The sequence below is a fragment of the Mugil cephalus genome, chromosome 3, assembly GCF_022458985.1.
Source record: "Mugil cephalus isolate CIBA_MC_2020 chromosome 3, CIBA_Mcephalus_1.1, whole genome shotgun sequence".
Classification (NCBI taxonomy): Eukaryota; Metazoa; Chordata; class Actinopteri; order Mugiliformes; family Mugilidae; genus Mugil; species Mugil cephalus.
In genome coordinates this window covers 25,437,049-25,458,443 of record NC_061772.1, presented here as the reverse complement: position 1 = coordinate 25,458,443, position 21,395 = coordinate 25,437,049, and the positions used below count along the sequence as shown (strand labels likewise).

Sequence of the window (21,395 nt, the reverse complement as noted above, 5' to 3'; positions counted from 1 at the left end):
AAGTTACGGCATATAAATGGACACACATCCACGTCTGTAGCTAATTGTATTGGTATGTAGGTATAAATTGCCTAATGACGGCAGGAATGAAATAAGAGTTGTTCCTCTCTCATCTCTGTCTAATAGCCTGCCTGTGGTTCCAGTATTGCCACAAAAGACGGCATAAAAAAGGACACAATCCACGCGTAATGCAAATTGTACAGGTATTAGTTACAATTGGCCTAATGTGGAGGACTGAAATAGAGTTGTCTCTCTCCTCTAATGCATGCCTTGCTTCCTACTTCAATTGCCTCACATTAAAACACTAAAGTAAAGCAGCTTATAGCCAAATGAATTAAGGCCAATCACAGTGAAGCGCTGTGGATGCTAAACGAGATCTCCTCACGACCAGTTTATTGCGTGCCGCCATGAACATCACCCCCCCCCCCCCCCCCAACCATTCTGCAGTTAGTTTTCTTCCCCTCTGTCCCTACCCCAGTAGAGAGGTATTTATACTTTAAACATGTCGGGATGTGTCGCTCAGACACAGCAGTGGGAACCTTCGGGAGAACGTTGTCACACGTCACAGTTGTAGCCGCTGATAAAGCTCAGTTGGCCTGTTCTCAGCACTTTCTAACCTTGGACAGGTTCCCATGGCCGTTTCGACTGTTAAACCTCCTTGTCAAGTTTTTTGTTTTCCTTTTTTTTTTTTTTTTAGTCTGATTATCAGCAGATAACGGAGGAGATCATTCCCCCGCTCGTTTCACACACTTGTCTCAAGGTCTTTTCTGACAATTAAAGCTGGTGGAAAGCAGCTTTGATAATAGAGATGATTGCAGACAGCTCATGGCTCAGCTGGGAACGATTACAGGGAAACATGTAGGGAGGATACGCTGAAAGCAGGGGACAACTCATATTTGAGTTTGTTAGTTAAGGGAAGGGGGGTAAAAAGGTTAGTATGCCAAACAAGGTTGCCAAGCATGGTGACACTGAAAAAAACCAAAGCACTCAGACATGAACAAGCTAAACACATAAACACAAGTGCACTCACATGTGGCAGATGTTCTGAGGATAGTGGTTCTCAACCCTTTTTCAGTGATGTTACCCTCTGTGAAATAGTTTTTTTTTTTTCACGGAAATACAAGAGAGAGTCATCCCAAGAGGTTCAGTAAAGTTGAGTCTTAAGTCTAAAAGACAAGAAAAAAAACACAGCACTGTAGCATCAGTGTCTGATTAATTTATTTCATAACTTGCATGACAATATCTGTTGTATCAACTCTGGCAAAGACGCACATTTTTGCATATTTGTGTCTCACTAACAGCCACTAACCACTAACTATGAACGGCGGCGCCGTTAAAGACCCAATGCATGATGGGATATCCACCACCGGCTGAGTGACCAATGGATGGTCACTACTTTTTGCAATGCTTTATGGGAAATTTTGAGTCCCCTACGTAGGGCATGGAATTTGATCACTAAGGTTTCCTAACCCCTATGTAGGGCCCTCCTATATATGGGCTAGGGGGCGCCCACGACTCCAATGTTTTGGTTCTCGAGGCACCGGTGATTGACAGGTGACGCCCATTGGCCGGGTCAAACCGTCCTGGTACGAGGGACGTGGAGGTTTTTGAGGGTAATAAAATTTAATAACCCACTGAACATAAATTCCATTTTATGAACTTGGAATATATATCTTAAAAGATTTTTTAAATTGCTGTTAAAATATGCATATGTATTAAATCTCACATACCCCTTTGGTGTGCCTTCAAGTAACCGCGGGGGTTCTCCATTTGAGAACCACCGCGCTCGGGCGTTTGCAAATAAATTTGTATTTACAGCAGCACCATCCTGCATTTTAGGGCCCTCACTGCTAACAGGAAAGTGCTGTTTGACAGGACCTTCCTGCCACCCGCAGCACTGCGCTCTGCTTGCTAATCATTGATCAGGCTTCGTGTGTTTGTTTATGTTTGAATGTGAGCTCAGGCTCCTTCTCCTCCTCCTCCCCCCTCTGTCTCTCCCATGCATTAAAACTCCCCCCTCCCCGAGGTGTTCTTTAAACAACTTAGCCCGGCATTAGCCGACGCAGAGGCCTGCAGTTTGAGAGGGAACACCTGAGGGGAGGACGCGTTTGATCCTGAGATACGCGCCCTTGATTCAGTCTCCGCATTGCCAGCCACCGGTGCTCCCCACCTCTCCTCCCGCCAAGCGCTCCCCCGCCACGCATCGGCATCCTCTCGCCTCCCACTGCGATAAAATCTATCGCGCGGGAGAGAGAAGTATCCCTCACGTCATGCTTAGCCACCCGCTGCTCAAAACAATCCAGACCATCTCCATCAACACGGGATTAAACTGAAAGCAGGATTTATAATTGTCTGCTAACCAGCAATTCATCATATATGCCTCACATTATATTGATTGGGAGCCCTGATCCCATTAATGTTGGATTAACAGGAATATAAATAGCTTCACCTGAAAAAAAAAAAAATAAGAGGGGGTGAATAAAAAAAAACAAAACAAAAAAAAAACTGCAGTCTACTCTGAATTACCATTTTAAATCGCATCACAGGCCCAATTTACCTTTGTTTATAGGTCCCCTGCAGTGCAGTAGACCAGAGAAAAAATGCGGGTCCCGCAGCAAACTGTGATGAAAACACCAAAACAGCAGTTTTGTGGAAAAACTATTGTGTTGCAACCCCTTGAAATGTTGTTGGCAAAACATACCGGCCAGCTGGAGAGAGCAACCGACTCTTACTTTTGGAATCAAAACAATATCAGTTAGTGGAGCAATGTTCTCAGCACAACAATGCTGTGTAAGGAAAAGGAAACTTTTTTATCTGAAGTAACGTGGAAGATAATTTTTGTTTTGGATGCGTGTCACTGCAAGTTCACCCCAGCGCTAAGTGACGAGGAATTTCACAATACGGGTTTTTTTGTAAAAATAACCTGTCGTCAGTTAAGACCTACCTCAAAAATAAACACTATATACTTTGAATTAATTATTTTCATCCAGCCCTGAGAGAATCCAGCCCTCCAATTATGTGATGCCCAGGCTTAGAGTTTGAAATCCTCTCTGCTGCTGTGCGGTAGACTAGCGACCTGAGGAGTCACAAGATATTTACTAAACATTAGGCTCAGTCAGAGTGGAGACTCTCTCATCTGTGCAGTACAAATATTTAGCTACCCTGATTGGCTGGGTACGCGGGGGCTGAGGCGGCGGTGGCGGTGGGGAGTTTGCATGGATCAGCTGGGCTAGACGGCAGTAGGCGAGGAGATTAAAAAAAAAAAAAAGACGACACACACACACACACATGCGCGCCGCACACGCGCTAACACACACTGCGAGCTCCCTCAGGTGAACAGGTGCAGTCATGGTCCGTCACAGATGCTCTCCGCCATTCGTCAGCTGCCATTCCTCCTGTCCACCTCGGGTGGGTTGGGGTATGTTCACAACAACACAACCTCAAAACACAGATACAAACGCGTGCGTTTGACATTCCCCCGGTCTCATCGGCTACTTCGTTAGCTCACGCTGCTCTATAGTGACTATCCAGTGTGTGTGTGTGAAGGTCAAATGATTCACAGCTACTGTTCTATATGTGTGTAACGTTTTACCTTGTTTTTGAGCTTACGGAACATTTTTATGCGTTTGTCCGGCGCTTCGGCTTCGACGCTGCCACTTCGCTAGCAGCAGCCTGTGAGTACAGCTCTCTCTTGGTTCATCCCTCCCTCCCGGGGAGCCACAGTGTGCGACAGAGGGACATTAATCACAGGGCTGGGTAATAAAGCGAGGAGGGATGGGCATGTAGGGCCAGGCGGGCAGGTGTCTGGAGGGAGAAAAGGCTGTTTAGGGAAATCACACCATGCTTTATGACACACACTGGTACACAGGCACGCTTTCACACTCACAGGTTTAGGTGCGTACCCTTCACGCACCGCGCCGAACGTTTCCAGCCCGACGTTTGGAAAGAAAAATGAAATCGAGAGGAGAGGGGAGAACAGAACATGTAATCAGACCAGTTGCTTATCTTCCTTTCTTACTTACACATGACGTCGCTGCTGACGTTAGTCGACGTTAATGAAGTGTTAATTTGTAAAGTTTTTCATCTCACCTCGCTTTCAGTGTTGCTGTCATGCAAAGATGGCTGCTCAGAGACAACCAGGGAGAAGAGGTGGTGATGCCAGGATTACAAAAAGACATCTTGACACGGTTTAATAGTCCAGCGTGTTTAACTTTTCAAGATTCTTTTCCCTCAGCATTTATTTGTCCTCTTTTGGTTGATACTTTTTTCCTTTTTTCACTCCGACCTCATTTCCATCTTGACATTTTACACTGGACACTATTGGTTGTGACCGCGCTGGTGTGTATTATTATTATTCCTTTGTTGTGTGTTTTCCTTTTGCATCTTCACTTGCATGGTGTGCATTGAGGAGTATCGAGAAAGTGGCAGTTTGAAAAATACAATATTTCACTGTAAATCCGGCGTAACCACGCAAACAGAGGCTCAGCGCTGCGGCCTTGGGATCGAAGCGTTCAACTACACAAAGGCCGACTGAAAGCAACACTGTGAATCCAACTTTAGTTCAACATGTTGTGTCCTACATTCATGTATGAATTATGAATCTCCCCATCAGAGGTTTTGTTTGTGTTGTTTATTGGTGAGAAATATACAACGATCAGCCACAACATTAAGACCGCTGATGGGAGAAGTGAATAACATTGACCATCTTAGTGCAATTCAGTGTTCTGCTGGCAAACATTTGGACCTGGTCTTCATTTATGTGGATCTCCGATATGTAGCAATAATAGGAAGGTGGTCATAATGTTATGCCTGATCGGTGTGGGTACGTTAACTCATGCTACTCATATCCAAACATATTTGTGTACAGTAGCATATTTGCAATTCCAATGGGTTCTTAATACGTTAGACAATCATCGTGCTTTAGCTTTTTCCTTTAAGCGAAATGTGTCATTGAAATTATTCGCACAGATTATTCCGAACCCGCATTTACATTTTTATTTGCACCTCCGTTGCCATTTCTAACTTTGACCTATCTTACCCTGGGTGTCGTTACAAGGGACGGCGGTATCAGATGCTGAGACGTCACACAGGGAACCGGGATCATTTGCTCCTGTTCCTCCTCTCTGTGTTGCGTCGCTGCAGCGTGGAGGGGTCTTTCTGAACCGGTGGAGGTTTCTTTGACACCGTGTCCTTTTGTTATTGCTTAGAGATTACAGGGAGCCGCTTTGCTACTTTTATATCTGTTTCATGTGCTCTTAGCATTAAAGATAACAGGCAGCTACAGAGCTGTCCTATCTAAGTCATATGCGGTCTTGAAATTCTGCCCTAAAGCGAGGCAATTAACCCTGCCAGAGGTAGTAAGATAACTCCGGCTGCTCGCTGTTAAGAAAGCATCCACAAGTACAAAAGAGTGTGGGGAGTTAATTAAAGTTTTTTTTTTTTTTTTATTGGCAATAGAGGTGTAATAAATATCTGATTTCAATAAGGAATAGAGGTCAAGTCTCTACAATTGGGCTTCACAGATACAAACATAAACTGTGCCTTACTTCCCGATCGGGCAGTTTGATCAGGGTTCCAGACACTTTCCTTGAGCCCGAGTCTGAGCCTTCACTTCTTTCTGATGCCTGAGATGTATTGTTCATGCTATACACTGACTAATCTGAAACCTTTTGCTGCATGTGCTTGCGTCATCTCCCGTCTTATTCCTTTGTTCCCGTTTGGTTCACAGCAGCTGTAAGACGTAGGGTCTTTTTTTTGAAGCTTGAATGAGAGACGAAGTTGAAGAACACTGATTTTTTTTTTTTTTTTTGTCAGTGCTCAGTATTTCTCTCTTTAAAAAAAAACATAAACACCAGAAGATAGTGTGCATGGTGTCAACAGAGAGTCAAACTATCTAGATGTTTCGATCGTATGACAAATATTTCGAATTCGTGCTTAAAAAGAAGAGGAGAAAGCTAATATTAGCATATATGACAGTAACGCAAACGTCCTAACGGTGTCTTTCTTATTAAAAAACAGTAAATTGTGCAAATTATCAGCCTGTTTCATCAGTGCTCTGTGACAAATGACCGCTTGTTTCAGCGCATCTATCGGTGTAATTTATCTTGGGCTGAACGCGGTGTCGAAAGAGAAACTGTAGAGCGCCGCACCTGCTAGCCAAATCATCACAGGCAAATGTGTCCTTGGTGGTGGCATCTAATGCTCATCCCGGAGAGCCGGCGTAGCCACGGCGAATGAGGGAGGGAGAGAGAGAGAGATGAATGTCACCCCTGCTCTCATATGTCATATTGTTAGCCAAAGATATGTAGAGAACGCCTCAAGGTTGAACGTGCAACTGAGACATGAATAATCTATCGGAGGTTTCCTCCAACTAAATAGAAGGAAATATGTCTTCATGGATTATTTATGCTTTAATATGCACACGGTGAACGGGCAATCACCTCTGAGAGCGTGAAGACGTGGTAGCGGCCCGAGTTAATTGTTTGTGCCTGAAATGCGTGCGCGCAGGCTGGTTGTGTGAAAGGCGGTGGTTGTCTGCTGGTAATCCTGGTCACATGTAGGATTATGCGGCGATCAGGCGTAACATTATGACCACTGAGAGGAAAAGTGAACAGAAAACGGAATAAGTGATCGCGTGACAATTCAGTGTTCTGCTTGGACCTGGCATCCATTCATGTGGATGTTACTTAGACATGTACCACCCACCTAGACCAGACCAGACACCCCCCCACCCCATAGCAATGACACTTCTTTATGGCAGCAGCCACTCCCAACAGGATGCAGCCTGACGCAGACGCACAAACAGTTTAGGAACAACTCAAAAAAACATGAAAAAACACTAAATCCCCAAACTGATCAAGTATCTTTGAGATGAGCCACATACCCCACCTCCCTCCCCCATAGAACCCAAAGACCCTCATTAATAATATCATTCACACCACAAGGTGTCCTGTGATGGCCCATGTGCATTCTCTGATGAGAGAGAGAGAAACCTACACACCTATTAGGAACGTGGTCATAATGTTATGGTCGATAGGTGCATATTACACCTTGGTGGTGGATCGTGTTATTTTTAGAATGTTTATTCTGGTTTGCATTTATTTTGTGACCCAATCATTGATCTTTGTGTGGACACATTTACTAAAATGACTTTTTTTCCAAATGGCATGCGCACGCACACGTGTCCACATGCATCTGACTGTGTTCATATGACCCCCCCCCACACACACACACATCCACACACACACGCATCTAAACGTAGTCTGTCGCATACTGGCCTCTGCTTCAGTGCTCACCTTATTTCCTCTTCAGATGACTGCCTCGACATGGGAAATGTCAGGCTCTCCTTGCTAGCGCTGTTTGGCTTCTTCAAACATTTGTGAAGTGTTAAGCTCATCTCTACAGCTTAGGAGGGCAGTCTCTTGGGAATGTAGGCTGCTGACCCGCAGCACAGCAAAGACAGCCTAGCCAAGTGCACTCAAGCACATCCACTCTGCCCGCTCATTCGCATCAACGAAAGATCGTATTAGTCCTAAGTTTGTGGTCTTTAAAGCAGCACTCTCTGCATGCTCTGGATGTTCATGCATTGCATAATGGAAAACTGGGCTAGCGTTACGGCTTCTAAGAGCCACGTTGTTGTCTTCCCACATGAGGTCGAGAATAATAGTTGAAATGATGCTCGAATCTACCTCTTGCTCCCTAAAGATTGCCTTTCAAACAAAACACAAGGAGGAAAAAAAAAAAGTTTTGCGCCCCTTGTTAACCAATTATTCAAGATTCCACCTACTAATTTAGGTTCAAACCACAACAAGCTTGTCACGGGAACATAAATTACATTGATTTAAAATGTTCTCTGGCCGCACACTCATTATACAAGGATGACGATTCATCATGGGGACTCGGAGTTTAAATCATTAACATTCAGCAGGAGAGGTGTAATAAGCAAGTTTGACTCCGACTTTTAGTCCACCTCGCTGTCTGTCACTTTAACTGAGCTATAAAAATGAGATCTCCTGTGACCAGAACGGCCTTATTCCTCTCGACAAAGAGAGCTGCCTCTGTGTTGCATTACAATCAGAAATAAGAAGCACGGCGCTCGCTTCTGCAAACAGACAGAGATGCATCACATACAGTATCTCTAAGCCAGTATGCAAATTAGCTGGAGTCCGTGCAGGCTCGTATTTTACTGGAGGGCCTCAGAAAAATGCATCTGCGGGCTGTAGCATTCTTTCCCTTTATCTAACCTATACAACGTTCATTTTGCACTTCTTTAAGTAGTAGAACGATTAAATGCATTATCAGTGTTAGACGTGCAAAACAAACGTGGCTTTAATATTTTTCTTTTAAGCCAGTCTGTCATGACGGAATGTGTTCGGTGTAATTCACTGTGGGACGTGTGCATGAGGATAAGAAACATGAAACTAGATGTACTAATCTAATTCACATTGTCACAACTGTTGAGAGATGCCGTTCTGTGTGTGTTGTCTTCATTTCATCCCAACCAGCCAATGGAAAAATTCCATTTGTGGGACAACAGATGCTCCGCATTTTTTTTTTTTTTTCCTCCCCCCACTATTTTCATTTCACACCCTAGAGGACAGAAAAAAAAAAAACACCTCCGTTTTTATTCTATTATTATTATTTATTTTTTTAAGCGAGTTCTGGATGTGTTTGACACCGGCATGAACGCTCCCGTAATCAGCCAGAGTGTGCATCCTTCTGAATAAAGATGAAAGAGGGTGGAAGGCGCGCTCACACTTACTCACACGTGCGCACACACACGACAAGAACAAGGAACACACAAATAAACAGGCACAGACACATAGGGAAGAAGCACAAGCCATTTGGCATAGCCTCTCCGTCTGGGGAGGGCTTCAAAGCCCACTGACATGAATTTATGATAACGGCACTATGCCTTTGCCAAACCTCAACTGTTGTTGTTTTTCTCTCGCTCCCTCCCCATCCTTTCTTTATGCTCTGCCATCCCCTTGATCAGAGCTTTCGAAAATGCTAGCAGGTGTCCCCCAGTCCCCTTGGAAAGCTGCATATGTATGTGTGCATGCGTTTTTTTTTTTTTTTTTATGTATTTAGAATGGGACAACCTTAAAAGACCCTTCCCTTTTTTCAATCATTACATTGGGCTCGACTCTTCTTCCCTAACTTGAAGCGCCCGACTTCTTGTGTAGTTCGGTTCAGCCTTATAATAGCAGTATGATTCTATTACTCTCTCGCTGTGTGGTTTCATTCTGTTCTCTGCACACTACTGACTCGAATATCGTTTTCTTTCCCCCGTCCACCCCCTTCCCCTTCTTTCTGTCTGCAGATGAGGATTGTGTGAATTGTACAGAGGAGTGCAGAGTACTGGGTCATTCTGACCGCTGCTGGATGCCCCAGTTCCCTGCCGGAGGAAACCAGGCTGAGGGTGTCGACTACCGCAACAATATGTTTGTGCCGGCGGGCATGGAGACTCTGCCTGAGACGGAGACGTACGAGACTGTCAATCCCAACGGCAAGAAGACATTCTGCACTTTCGGCAAAGAGAGGCGTGACCACACCATCCTGGTCGCCAACGTCAAGCCCTACCTGAAAGCGAAGCGCGCCCTCAGTCCGCTGCTCCAGGAAGTACCCTCGGCCTCTGGCAGCCCCACCAAGGGCTGCTCCACCATGTCTCCCTGCTCTGCGGTCAAAAGCCCAGCCGACGGGGCTGAAGGCAAGCCTCCTCCCGCCACCTGCTCCGGCCACTACGGGCCTCCCGACGGTCAGTACCTGTCACCCACCAAACAAACCAGAGACCAGGGGGTGTACCCGTCCTTGCCTTCCTCGGACCCGGTGGCCAAAGTGCTCGCGGAGGCCCGCTCCAGGATCAGCCAGGAGGCGACAGGCGAAATGGAGTGCGCCCTGGAGCAGGTGGAGCCGGACGGGGGCCGCGACGGAATGGACGCTGACCAGGTGGTGCGGGACATCGACAAACTATTGCAGGACTGCAGAGGAAGTGAGGCCACTGGCACACTCAGGAAGTGACACAGAGGAACGCGGCGAACGAGAAGTCGGAAGGCAGAGAGAAGAGGAGTAGGATGCTACTTCAAAAACTCTCGCGCCAAAACTGTCACCAAAACGAATTGAAAAGGATAAATGGCTCTTACGGAAGGAGCTTTTTTTTCCCCACTGCATTTGTTGTAGAAAAGTACCAACACTGAACAGACAGACGTTTATTATGTCGGTTGTTTGGCACCGGTTCTGGTGCCGTGATCCCTACCCACAAAAATGGAACTGAATAACGGACATGCGAATTCTGCTGAATTTATAAACTCTTTTCGTTTTGGATTCTTAAGCAAATTGCAGAGGTTTACGCCTCTGGCACCTCGCAAGCTATTATCTAAGTGCCCACCAGCTCATAAGTGTGTTTGTTCATGGTCTCTCGTGAAATCCTACATATCTAATTGTGTGTAGGGGGGGGATTTTTTTGGTACGCGTGACGGACAACGAAACTGAATGAAAAAGGACTATTTATGGTCAGACATGACAATCGAAAACGGAGGAACAAATTTGAATTTGTTTGGGACGGCGAAAGGCCGAGAAACGCAAAAGAACCTTATCTTTTTTTGAATTTAATATAGGTGTTTAACATGTGATGGATCCGGTTTCTGAACGCGAAGAGATTGGCTAATCAGGGGTTTGCGGAGGACTGGTCGCTGGAGCGGCTTAAAAGCGCCACTGAAGGAGATTTATTAACAGTGTAACCATGTTTCACCCGTCATTTGTAGCTACATGTGTAAGCTGTGTCTGTCTCACGCCCCTATTTAAATGTTCATGTTGCTGACCGGTGTAGTTACACGCACCACTTTTACACACGTGCACTACGCTTTTCGCAAAAAACATGCGGCCACATGCACTGATGTCCCACCACACACACGCACACAAATGCACACACAAACACGAACGCTTAAACACGATTGTCCATCTGTGGAATTGTCTTATACATGTACATCATCAGCTTTCAGTCCCTTGTGTACAGTGAATTATCATGTGTGTGACTCTGCCTTAAGGCAATCACAAGTTGTATAAAAAGGGACATTTTTCCTCAACTGTGAAAAGATAATATCTATATGATCATATAGATGACTGTATGTATGAATCCATGTATAGTGTCCAAATATTAACAAAATATTTATACATTTTTTTAAGAAAAAAAAAAAAAAAGAAGAAGAAGAAATGAGGAATCTCAACAAAAATGTGTCCTGGAGTTACAAAGTCACGAGTGCGGGAATTAACTCAAAGAACTGCGAAAGGACACTGCCATTGTTTCGAAGACAATTATCCAAATATATAAATGAACAAGAAAATGTCCCTTCACATTATCACTATACATAATATCATTATATGTGTAAATGTAACCAATTTAGATGTGTTTACATCAAAAAAATTGACATATTTTTTATTGATTTTACTGCAATTTCTGTGCATTTGAGCCAAATTGTTATGTGTACAAAAGCTATATTGTGTATTTTATTAAATTAATATATAGTTGTGTTGCAATATACATGGGCTTATATTGTATTTGGCAAAAGTTGCCTTAGTAGCTGTCGAACTCTGTGAGTTTGCTTTAGTTTGGGTTTTTTCGTTGGTGTTTTTCTTTTTCTTTCTCTTTTTTTTCATCTCTATTCTGCATCTTTGCAGGCTGGCTTCAGTGCTTTCGAGATGTCGCCTCTTTTTACCCTGAGATCCAGCTGGATCAAATACAATAACTGTTGAAAGCTTAATGAGCCAGCTGATCTAGAATACAATTCAAACCAACAACAAAAAGCAACAACCACAAGATAGCCGTCTGAATATTTTTACTGAGCAGATTTTTACAGGGCAGCTATTTTCTTTAACAATAACTAGTATGCGGATTTTGTGTTCATTAAGTTTTTACTTTCTTTCCAAACAAAAAAACAAAAAAAAATATGAAACCTGCCATATGGAAAGTGGAGTGGTTTCCTTGGTGATCATAAAACTGCCTTACTGTCTCTGCAGAGAGCTTGTTGTATCTGTGGAGCTTGTGACTGCTTATAAAGCCCTGGTCCACCAGAATGTGCATTTTCTATAAAGGACCAAAATAGGTTCTTTCTCAGCAGTCTGTGTTGTTTCTGTATGTACTCCTTCTCAATACATGTTAGAACTCTCATCCTTTGCAGAGAAACTTGACATCTGAAATTCTATCTGAAGTTACTTTGGATTTGATGTCTTAGCTGTTTAGGTGCGTGGTTTATATGACCAGGTTTCTTCACATTCAGGCTTTCTTAAAAATAATAATAATAATAATGATAATAATAACTATACAGACATTTATTTTTGAAAATTTTGGCACATTTCGGCCACTCTCTGAAATAATAGCGAGAGACGCTTTTTTCTAATAATCTCTGACCGTAAAATACGCAGAACAGTAGGCTGATAGACTAGACGCGTGTTTTGGAGAAAAAAAAACAAATAAAAAATGTGACCACAATCACCAAATGTATGTAAGATGCAGCCATGAGAGGGAACAGTGACTTGCGTCCGTATGGCTCCTGGTGTGTTTGCCGTGGAAAGCGGATCCGGGCTGAATTGGAATCTCAGCAGCAGACATAACGCGCTCTGTTCTGTAGACATATCACATCTGAGTGTTTTGGTATCTCTGTTCTTGCTTCTTTTCCTTAATTGAGCTGCATGTTTGGACATTCTCCTGTCAATCTGCCATCCCGCCGTATCCTTTGCCTGCTTGCCATCTTTCTTTTTTGTATATTCTATTCATCTGCTCGCTTTTCTCCTCTTCAGCTGTTTGCTTTCCCTGCCACCGAGGAGCAAAGTAACTGTTGCCTTTTCTCCTCCTCTCTATCGTCTGCGAAGTATTTGATTTCGGTTTACCCTTGCTCTTTTCTTAGGAGATGGCAGAGGGCTGTTTTTAGAGAGGGCTTGGAGGATTTGACGCAGGAGAGAAACACTTACGCTTCTTTTTTAAATGAGTTTTTTTTTTTAATGAGTTTTTGTTCCCTCTTGTCAAATATCTAGCTAAATCAAGCAAGCTGGACATTCACATTATACATATACATATATATAGGTACAAGTTATAAGTCAAAATGATGTGCTTGCTCAAAGTGCACACTACAACTGTGATCATAACAGAAATGCTGTCACACACACACACACACAGAAACATTCATGCACTTCAGCAACACACTGCCTCTTATTTAAATGCATTGGCCTTTAAAGGTAAAGGAAAAGCAGAAAGAGGGCAAAACACTACCCAGACAAATGTGGCACTTCCTGGTTTATTTTCAGTTTATGTCACCGTGTTCAGTCTTCATGCTAGAACAAGCATCCTCCACACTTCGTCTGATCCACTTTCTTACAGTCATTGCTCGACAAACCTTTCTTCTTCATTTCTGTTACTTCTGTTCTAAAGATTTAACTCCAACTCACGTTAAACCTCTATGGCTCTTTTTTTTCTTCTTTTTTTTTTATGCAATTGATTTAAATCCAGAGGTCTGGAGCTTGGCTGCCGCAAAAAGAAAAAAAAGCCGCTATAGTCGACTGAGGCACGTTTAAAGCGCTGTCCCCTCTGATGGCGTTCCCTGGACCCGGCCACAAACCGAGGGAAGGGAACGTAGGCCCGGGTCCGGTGGACGGAAGGTATCCTTTAAAGCCATGGCCCCCTCTCTCAGGCTATTTGCTGTTTAGTAGCGTTAGCAGAGGCTGCTGTTGAGGTCAAACCCACAGTCGGAGATTGAGCATTAATTCTTAATGTAAGGCCTCTCATTATTGTCTAATTACACACTGTTGACATCATACACCGTTGGCAGTGCATTACTCAAATCTAGAGTGGGTTATTTTTGTCCACTCGAGACTGTTGGTTTTACTAAGTGATTAGGACAGGGCCTCGTTGAATGTGGCTAACCGCCTCTGGTCTCTGACTCACACTGATGCAGGTGCACACGGACTCCAAACAGCCACCGCTTCACACACACACACACACACACACATCAAGACAACATGCCTTTTTTGGTTAGTTAAAACAAGCACCCGATGTTTGTCAGTGTTGTCCTCCTCCTCCCACTCCCCCCAGGCCCACACTGATAGCATAGGGCTCCACACTACAACGGGCAACTGGTAAAAAAAAAGACCAGAGACATTCATTTGTATGGATTATTTCAACTGCTATTGTCTAAAGGCTGTGTTCATTGTGATCGATCTGAAAAAAAAAAAAAATGAAAAGATCAAATAAAAAGCAATTACTAATAACGTTTGCGCTTGTCCTTGAATGAGTTGGTTGAGGAACGGTCCTTCGAACCTCACACCCGGGATGTTTTGGTTTGTTCTCGAGAGGCCACGGGTCAGTTTTCCCCCGTCAAATAGGATTACATTGTTGACTTCCTCACTCCTTTAGAAAAAAAAAGGGGGAGGGCGGTTTTAGTTGTGATTTTTCCTGTTAAATGTACATATGCAAGCACCTCCCACCAAAGAACACACACACACACACACACACACACACAGAGACTTGCTTTGGGCGAATTATTCTACATTCATCGCAGTAGTTCACATTTTCGCCACATAAAAGATAACTGCTCATGCTGTTTTTTTTTTTTTTCTTTTTATTAGTTTTTTTTTTCTAATTGCTTGGAGGCAAATAAATTGGCGCTTGAAATTATGTGTGCTAATTCTCCTCAGATAACATTTCACATTCCACCCTTCAGCCGGAGTTGCATTCAGAGGCCGATTCGTAGTCTCTTCAGCACCAGTACGTGGTTACAGAGATATACTGTACGCTTCTAATTCGCTCAGTGAATTTTTATTTTTTTTTCTTTGAGTTTATGGCTATTCAGAGGTAGAAGCTCACAGTGGAATGTGTTGGCAGGTGTAACCTTCCTTGTTGTTTCTCTAAAAGAACAGCCAAACAAACCTTTTAGCGCTGACTGGCGCTTTGAGTCTTCGTTCTTCAAAATGGGTTTTTAATGTTTTTTTTTGTTTTTTTTTTTCCCAATGTTTTCCGATAGAAAATGACAGACCATGGAAGCTAATGATACACCATTACAGTGTGTAAGGAAAGTGTTCCATCATCACGGTTTAATTGCAGACGTACATATGGTTGTTTCCTTATGTGACTTCCACATAATCGGCTGTCTAAGGATTAAAGTTTGTCATTTCCCTGGGTACAGTCCTTCTAAACTTTCTGGGCGTAGAAACTTCCCACAACCTGCAAGTGGAGGTTGTGTTGGTGCGGAGCAGTAGAATTGAATATTGAGAAACCTTTTTTTTGTTGACGCGGATAACTCGTGTTTGTGTCGGTCTTAATGCGCTAAAAATGAACCGTCGCGTTAATGCTTTATGTGTGCAAATGGTCCGTGACGAAAGAACTCATTCAAATACATATAATAAATTATTCTTGGCCTTATTTGTTATTTGAAGTAGACTCGGATCAAATTAACTTTCATTTTGACCATGGAGAGAATGTGTTACTCCATACTAGATTTACAGACCATTGGTATGCACCAAAGCATTTGTCTGTTTGTATCTAACTAACTGCCTCAAGGCAGATATTAATTAAAAGGATAGTTGAGGCGCTCTTACTTAAAAACACCATCTCATTTGGCCCAGCGCTAGGAGTTTTCTTCGTACCGTCTTCTAATATGTGCCCAACACCTTCGGTGATATTTTCACAGAACTTTACAGGGGACACAACTTGTTATTGAAGCTGCAACAAAGTGTGAAATATTAATAACGTGGAAGGAAGACGCCGCCAGTACATAACCAAATCTCCGCTAAAATCACAACCTGAACGCGTTGGCACACTGCATCAGTCAAAAAACAGATGCGTGCAACAGAAACAGATGTAATGTGACAATATCGCATATTAATTCCCAATTCCTTAAGCAAGAGAGTTTGCATAGAGCTTTGGGTGGAGATTTAAGCCCAACACTGGATGGGAAAATCATATTTTTGCATTTTAATCAAGGTCCTTGATCCAAATAGCTGTGTTGATGGGATTTAATCAAGTACTGTTCCTGTATTGAGCTGGCTAAAAGGGCAAATTGAGAGAAGATCTTTTCAACACGAAGAAGAGAACCTATTCATCACATGCTATTGTTAAAGGACAAGGGTCCTCCTTTCATTCAAGGTAGTGTTCAGGAAGATACTGCAAATTGAAATTTGTGTGTGCGTGTGTGGCTGTGACAGGGAGCTCATGTGTGTATCGTAACATAAATGATAGGTGAGAGACACTGGAAATATCTCCCAACCCAGCTTCCTAGTGATGATGCTAATATTGTGTTACTACTTATCTTGCTATTACTATACACTTTCCCACACGCATTTATGAACTATGCCGGAGTTAGACGGAGGTGGTTGGGGCGGATGGTAGGCCCACAGAACGCATGATGCTCATGTTTAACTCTTAAATCTGGGCAATAAAAGCATTTTAGTTTTAGTTAGGAAATCACTGAATGTAAATATTAGCATGGCTTCTCTCCAGGTACTCCTCCCACTGTCCAAAGACATGCAGAAATACCCGTACTATGTGACATTTGTCCTCAAAAACATGAAATATGCGATTAGTTTCCTTGCAATTACAACAGTTTGATGATTTTCTTAAGCACACATTAAGGCTCTGTAGATGTAGATATTGACTGTATTTCCTTTTCTTGATTTTTCCTCCTTTAACCATGTTTCTAAGTCAAAATCACCAGGATTCACTGTTTCTGTTGTTCGATACTAGAAATTCCACTCCCATAGAAGTAAACTGAAACAGCAATGTTACCATTAGAAGGACAATACTAACACACAATATACCGTAGTGTACACACACACATATAGTGGGCAAAAAGCTTTATCAATCAATCAAACTTTATTCGCAGAGCACTTCTCATACAAAAGATGCAAAAAAACAAACAACAGACCCAAGAGACCACACACGCATGTAAACACACACACACACATGAAATTTTAAAAACACTAAGGACACTGAGGAAACACTAGAGAGATAAAACTGTGTATATTATAACTATAATTTGGTGAATTATGACTATAATTATAAAAATAAATAAAATTCAATTAAAAGCCCCATTGAAAATGTAAAAAATAATAAAATAAGTTAGTTAAAAGCCAGACTAAAAATATAAAATATTAAATAAATAAATAAATTTTTAAAAAATCAATTAATAACCTGGCCAGCTGGGATGGGCTCCAGCAACCCCCATGACCCTAGTGAGGATTAAACGGTAGGGAAGGTGAGATGAGATCAGATGAATTAATAACCAGACTGAAAAGATAAAAATAATGGAAAAAAAAATAAGTAAAATACAGTTAAAACTCAGACTCAAAAATATAAAATGATAAAATAAATAAAAGTCAATAAATAACCAGACTAAGAGGTGAATAAAATAAATGTATATATGTACAGTACAGTACATTGTGTGATATGTATATATATATATATATATATATATATATATATATATATATGTCTTCATTTGTCTTCTCTTCTCTTCTTCTATTTTTTTTTTACATATGTAAAAATAGTTCTCACGTGATTACAGAGTAAAAACCAAACATCACCAATTATCACGAGTTTATTAAATTTACCACTTCCACGGACTTGTGACTGCACCCGGCACCTCAGACTGCCGCTTCTCTTTCACGGCGAAGCCCTCCCCCTCGGCGTGGTAAGTGCTCAAGTGTTTCTCACCTGAAGCAGAATCGAAAAGCAGCAAAATAATGGCTCTAGACAGCTTCTGTGAAGGGGCCGGCTCACATCAGCGAGGGAAAATGCTAGATGAAAAGGTCAATAAGCAACACGGGAAACTTAATATGAAGTAGACATATGAATTCCATCACATGGATTAGCGCCCCTGGCAAAGTGCAGGACTGACTGACACTGCTGAATCAATTCATAAATATCCGATGTCTGGTGTGTAAGACACCCGAGCGCTAAGAGGACCTTTCACTAAATGCCACCTGGACTTTCAGAGGAGTTTTATTCACCCATTTTGCTTCCTGTTACTGGTTAAAAAAATACCTTTGATGTTTCTAGTCAGGTTGGGGAATCATTTTTTTTGCCATTGTACTTAGCTCATCAAGGTCACTTCCTTATTAGCGTATGCTTTATTGCATTTGCACAAGCTGTATACTTCATACTTCATTGCCAAATGTTTTCCTCAATGATACATGTTCGTAAATGCCAAAGCGGCTAAATGATGCTGCAGTATCTGGCATGTGACTTGTGTATATGTGGGCATGATGGGAGTTTTTTTTTATGTTAACTCGCCACAGAGGCCATCACACGAAGGATGTATTGGATGAAAGATAAGACAGATACCTAAATGGCTGGACGATAACAACAGGATGTGAATTGGACAGAAAGTCAGCAGGGAACAGGAAGGTCAATATTACAGTAACAGAATATGACCTTGGGGACAAAGTTCTTACCAGTGAAGCCATTCTCCTTTGGCAGAGCTGCACCATTGATTCTGCGCTCTAATATCAATTAGCCACGCCACCATTAACTGAGCTTCACCACAATGTCATTTTGACAATGTTCTTTTGGGATATATCCTGAGCTACCCCATTTAGCTGACTCTATATTTAATCATTTTCCAAAAGGGGAAGCTCTTGGAAGTGTGATCTCTCATAAAGCCGCATTCACGGCCATGGGAGGGCTGAAAGAGTCTGGAAAGAGGAGTCATTATCCAATCTGAGGTGTGGAAAACCCAGTAAACACAATATTTACAATGCCGAATTAAATTTCACTCCCATGTGCACACACAGACAGACATGTGCCCCCACACTCACCAATTACTTTTGCTGCATGATAAATCTCATGTTAGGAAAAAAATAAATTAGTGGAGCAGATAATTAAATTTACCTTAATAGCCTGTGCTCTTTATCTGCCATATTGACTCTCTTTGTTAGAATAAGAACATAAATGACATTTCCAAGCAATTATGCGATTCAGTGCCAGCAGTTCTGTCTGTTAGGTGATTCTCATCGGCAGTGGCGCTGCCCCTCAAGCAGGATTTTGTTCAGCGCGTTAGAGAAAAGTACGTTTCACAGCATTTAACCGAGATGGCGAGATACTTCCATGGACACACGTTTGTGGATTTAATTTCTTTCACTGTGAAAGAGTTCTACTGCATTTAAGAACTGTAGCCACAGAGTAGGGGTGGAGCAAAGGCACAAATAATGTGTTTTTCACAAGTACTGTTTTTTTTTCATCATTATTATATGTATTTGAGAACAATCCTATCAAAAAGCTGCTTTTCCTCATGTGACCGCAGTGAATATTTGTGCGTCTGCCCGGTTTGATTCAGGAGTCAGGGTGAAAAGCCTCGACCCTGTAACAGAGGAGGACGAGACATGACTTAACTGCATTACTAGTTGTGTCAAAAGATTTCTATTTTATTTTTTTTACCTTAACTGAGTTGCGGAGGCAGCTTATGACTTTTGGGAAGCGGAGTTTGACCGGGAAATTATTCCGTTACGTTACATTAGTATTGAGACGTCTGCAGTCAGGTTCTCTCTTGTGAGCATTCATCTGTTAGCTCGGTAATTGGTACTCGAAGTGCTTTACAGTCACAGGCACATTCAGGGGAATTACTATAATTGCTAATTAAAGAATATTTATTTTTACACTTACATATCCTAAATTAGAAGTTAAAGCAAACATTTCAATAAAAAAAGAAAGAAATATTGCAGTTTTTTCAAACTTTTGACCGGTAGTGTAGGTGTACATAGTGTGGGGTCCATACGTACGTTACAATGTCTAGTCCCCCAGAGGCATAAACCACAATTAAGCCACAATAGACAGCGATATTGTTGGTTTGAGATGACATTTTCTGTTGTCAGCCGTCGTGAAGTTGTGGCTCAGAGAGAGTGAAAAAAAAAAAAATGTCACTTTAATGACTGAAGATTTTGGCCTTGGAAGTCAATTGACCAGTGAAGGTCTGTGAGACATTTGTCTGGTGGTGCCCTTTTCAAAGGCTCTGTTATGAACTAACTACTGGCTCCAGCATGGTATAGTATGAACAACAATGGCAACGGGCAACTTTTTGTCAAATCAAAGCCCTGTGACTGTGCCTTCCTCTCTTTGTTTTCCAGAGTTTATGTAGTTTCTCCAGTATGAACCCAGCAGTGGACATCATGCAGGGACGTCGGCCCTTCTCTGAACTCGGCGACACGGCTGACAAAGGCGATTAAAGTCTCTGACAACGTGCTTGCATATGATTAGACCTTCATTTGGAGCTTTGAAGCCCCCCTCCTTCCCCCCCACATCTCATTCCCAACTATTCCCCAAACTTATATACACTGGAACACAGGCGGAAAATGAATGCATCAATGAAAGAGTGAGAAACACAGCGATCAAATGCGAGTCAGCGAGGGAAAAACAAACAAAGAGTTGCTAAATAAGCGGGGCGACAGACAGAGGCCTTTTCCTCGGCTAATGGCTAGTGCAAACAGAATGGGCCTTGAGGGATTTAAAGGGCTGTGGCTGACAGTTAAAGCAGTCTAAAGCTGATCTACAACAAAGTGAGAATGTGATGCATCCACACAGCACCAACCTAGACAGGATGAGAGGGTGTAAATAACAGGCAGTCCCCAGAGATGTGTGCCACATAACACAAAGGCTCCCTGGTTTGGGTGTTTGATTTGTTTGAATGCTATCTGACATTTACTTAACCAACTGCAGGGAAATTATCTTTAAGGATTCTCAATTTGGCACAACCATTGTAGTGGGTTCTATCTGCCTTCCTCTATTCGAGAAGCACAAACCTGCATATATTAAATTAGAATGTACTTATGCATCATGCAGTGAATATATTTTTCCATATTGGGGCCAGCAACGTCACTTTATATAGAAAGCAAACCTTACACCGAAAGCCACGCTGTAAGATAAAGCCTTTGGAGCCACAGCTGAGTCGCACACGTCTTAGGTTGTCCAGTAAAAAAAACAGTGGCCCATTTCCATTTACGTCTCTCTCTCAGTCCTTATCTGGTCAAACATCCCTGCCATCACATCTCTGTTACTTAATGGAAAACACAGAGATGCCCTTCTAATGTTTCACCCTTCAGATATACTGCTCTTTTTTTTTTTTTTCTCCCTGCGTCTCTTTGTCTCCTTCTTCCTCCAGACCACCCAGACTATCACACCGAGCGGCGCGAGGAGCGTGTAACTGTGTTGTTTGTTGTGCATACGCGGCTGGCACTGCAGCTCACATCACAGCCCGACGCACACATCTGAACACCCTGTTTTCAAGTGTCGGTTGAGTGACAGAAGGACGGTGACAGTGCATCTCAGATCCAGTGTCTGTGTGACACAAAGTCCCCGACACCAGCTCAAAATAAGGTGTCACGTTGTTCATCCAAGGATATGAACTCAGGCAAATTAA

At 42.6% G+C, this 21,395-nt stretch overlaps 1 protein-coding gene across 2 annotated transcripts in view; it reads left to right on the top strand.

Annotated features, from left to right (window-relative positions):
• The window catches only part of pcdh17 (protocadherin 17), a 56,382-nt gene extending 44,843 nt beyond the window's left edge, over nt 1-11,539 (top strand). For both annotated transcript variants that reach the window (XM_047580541.1, XM_047580540.1), the window contains exon 5: nt 9,323-11,539. In XM_047580541.1, coding sequence (XP_047436497.1) covers nt 9,323-10,020 — 698 coding nt within the window. In that variant the 3' untranslated portion in view covers nt 10,021-11,539. The remainder of the gene's footprint in view (nt 1-9,322) is intronic.
• The last annotated feature ends 9,856 nt before the right edge of the window (nt 11,540-21,395 follow it).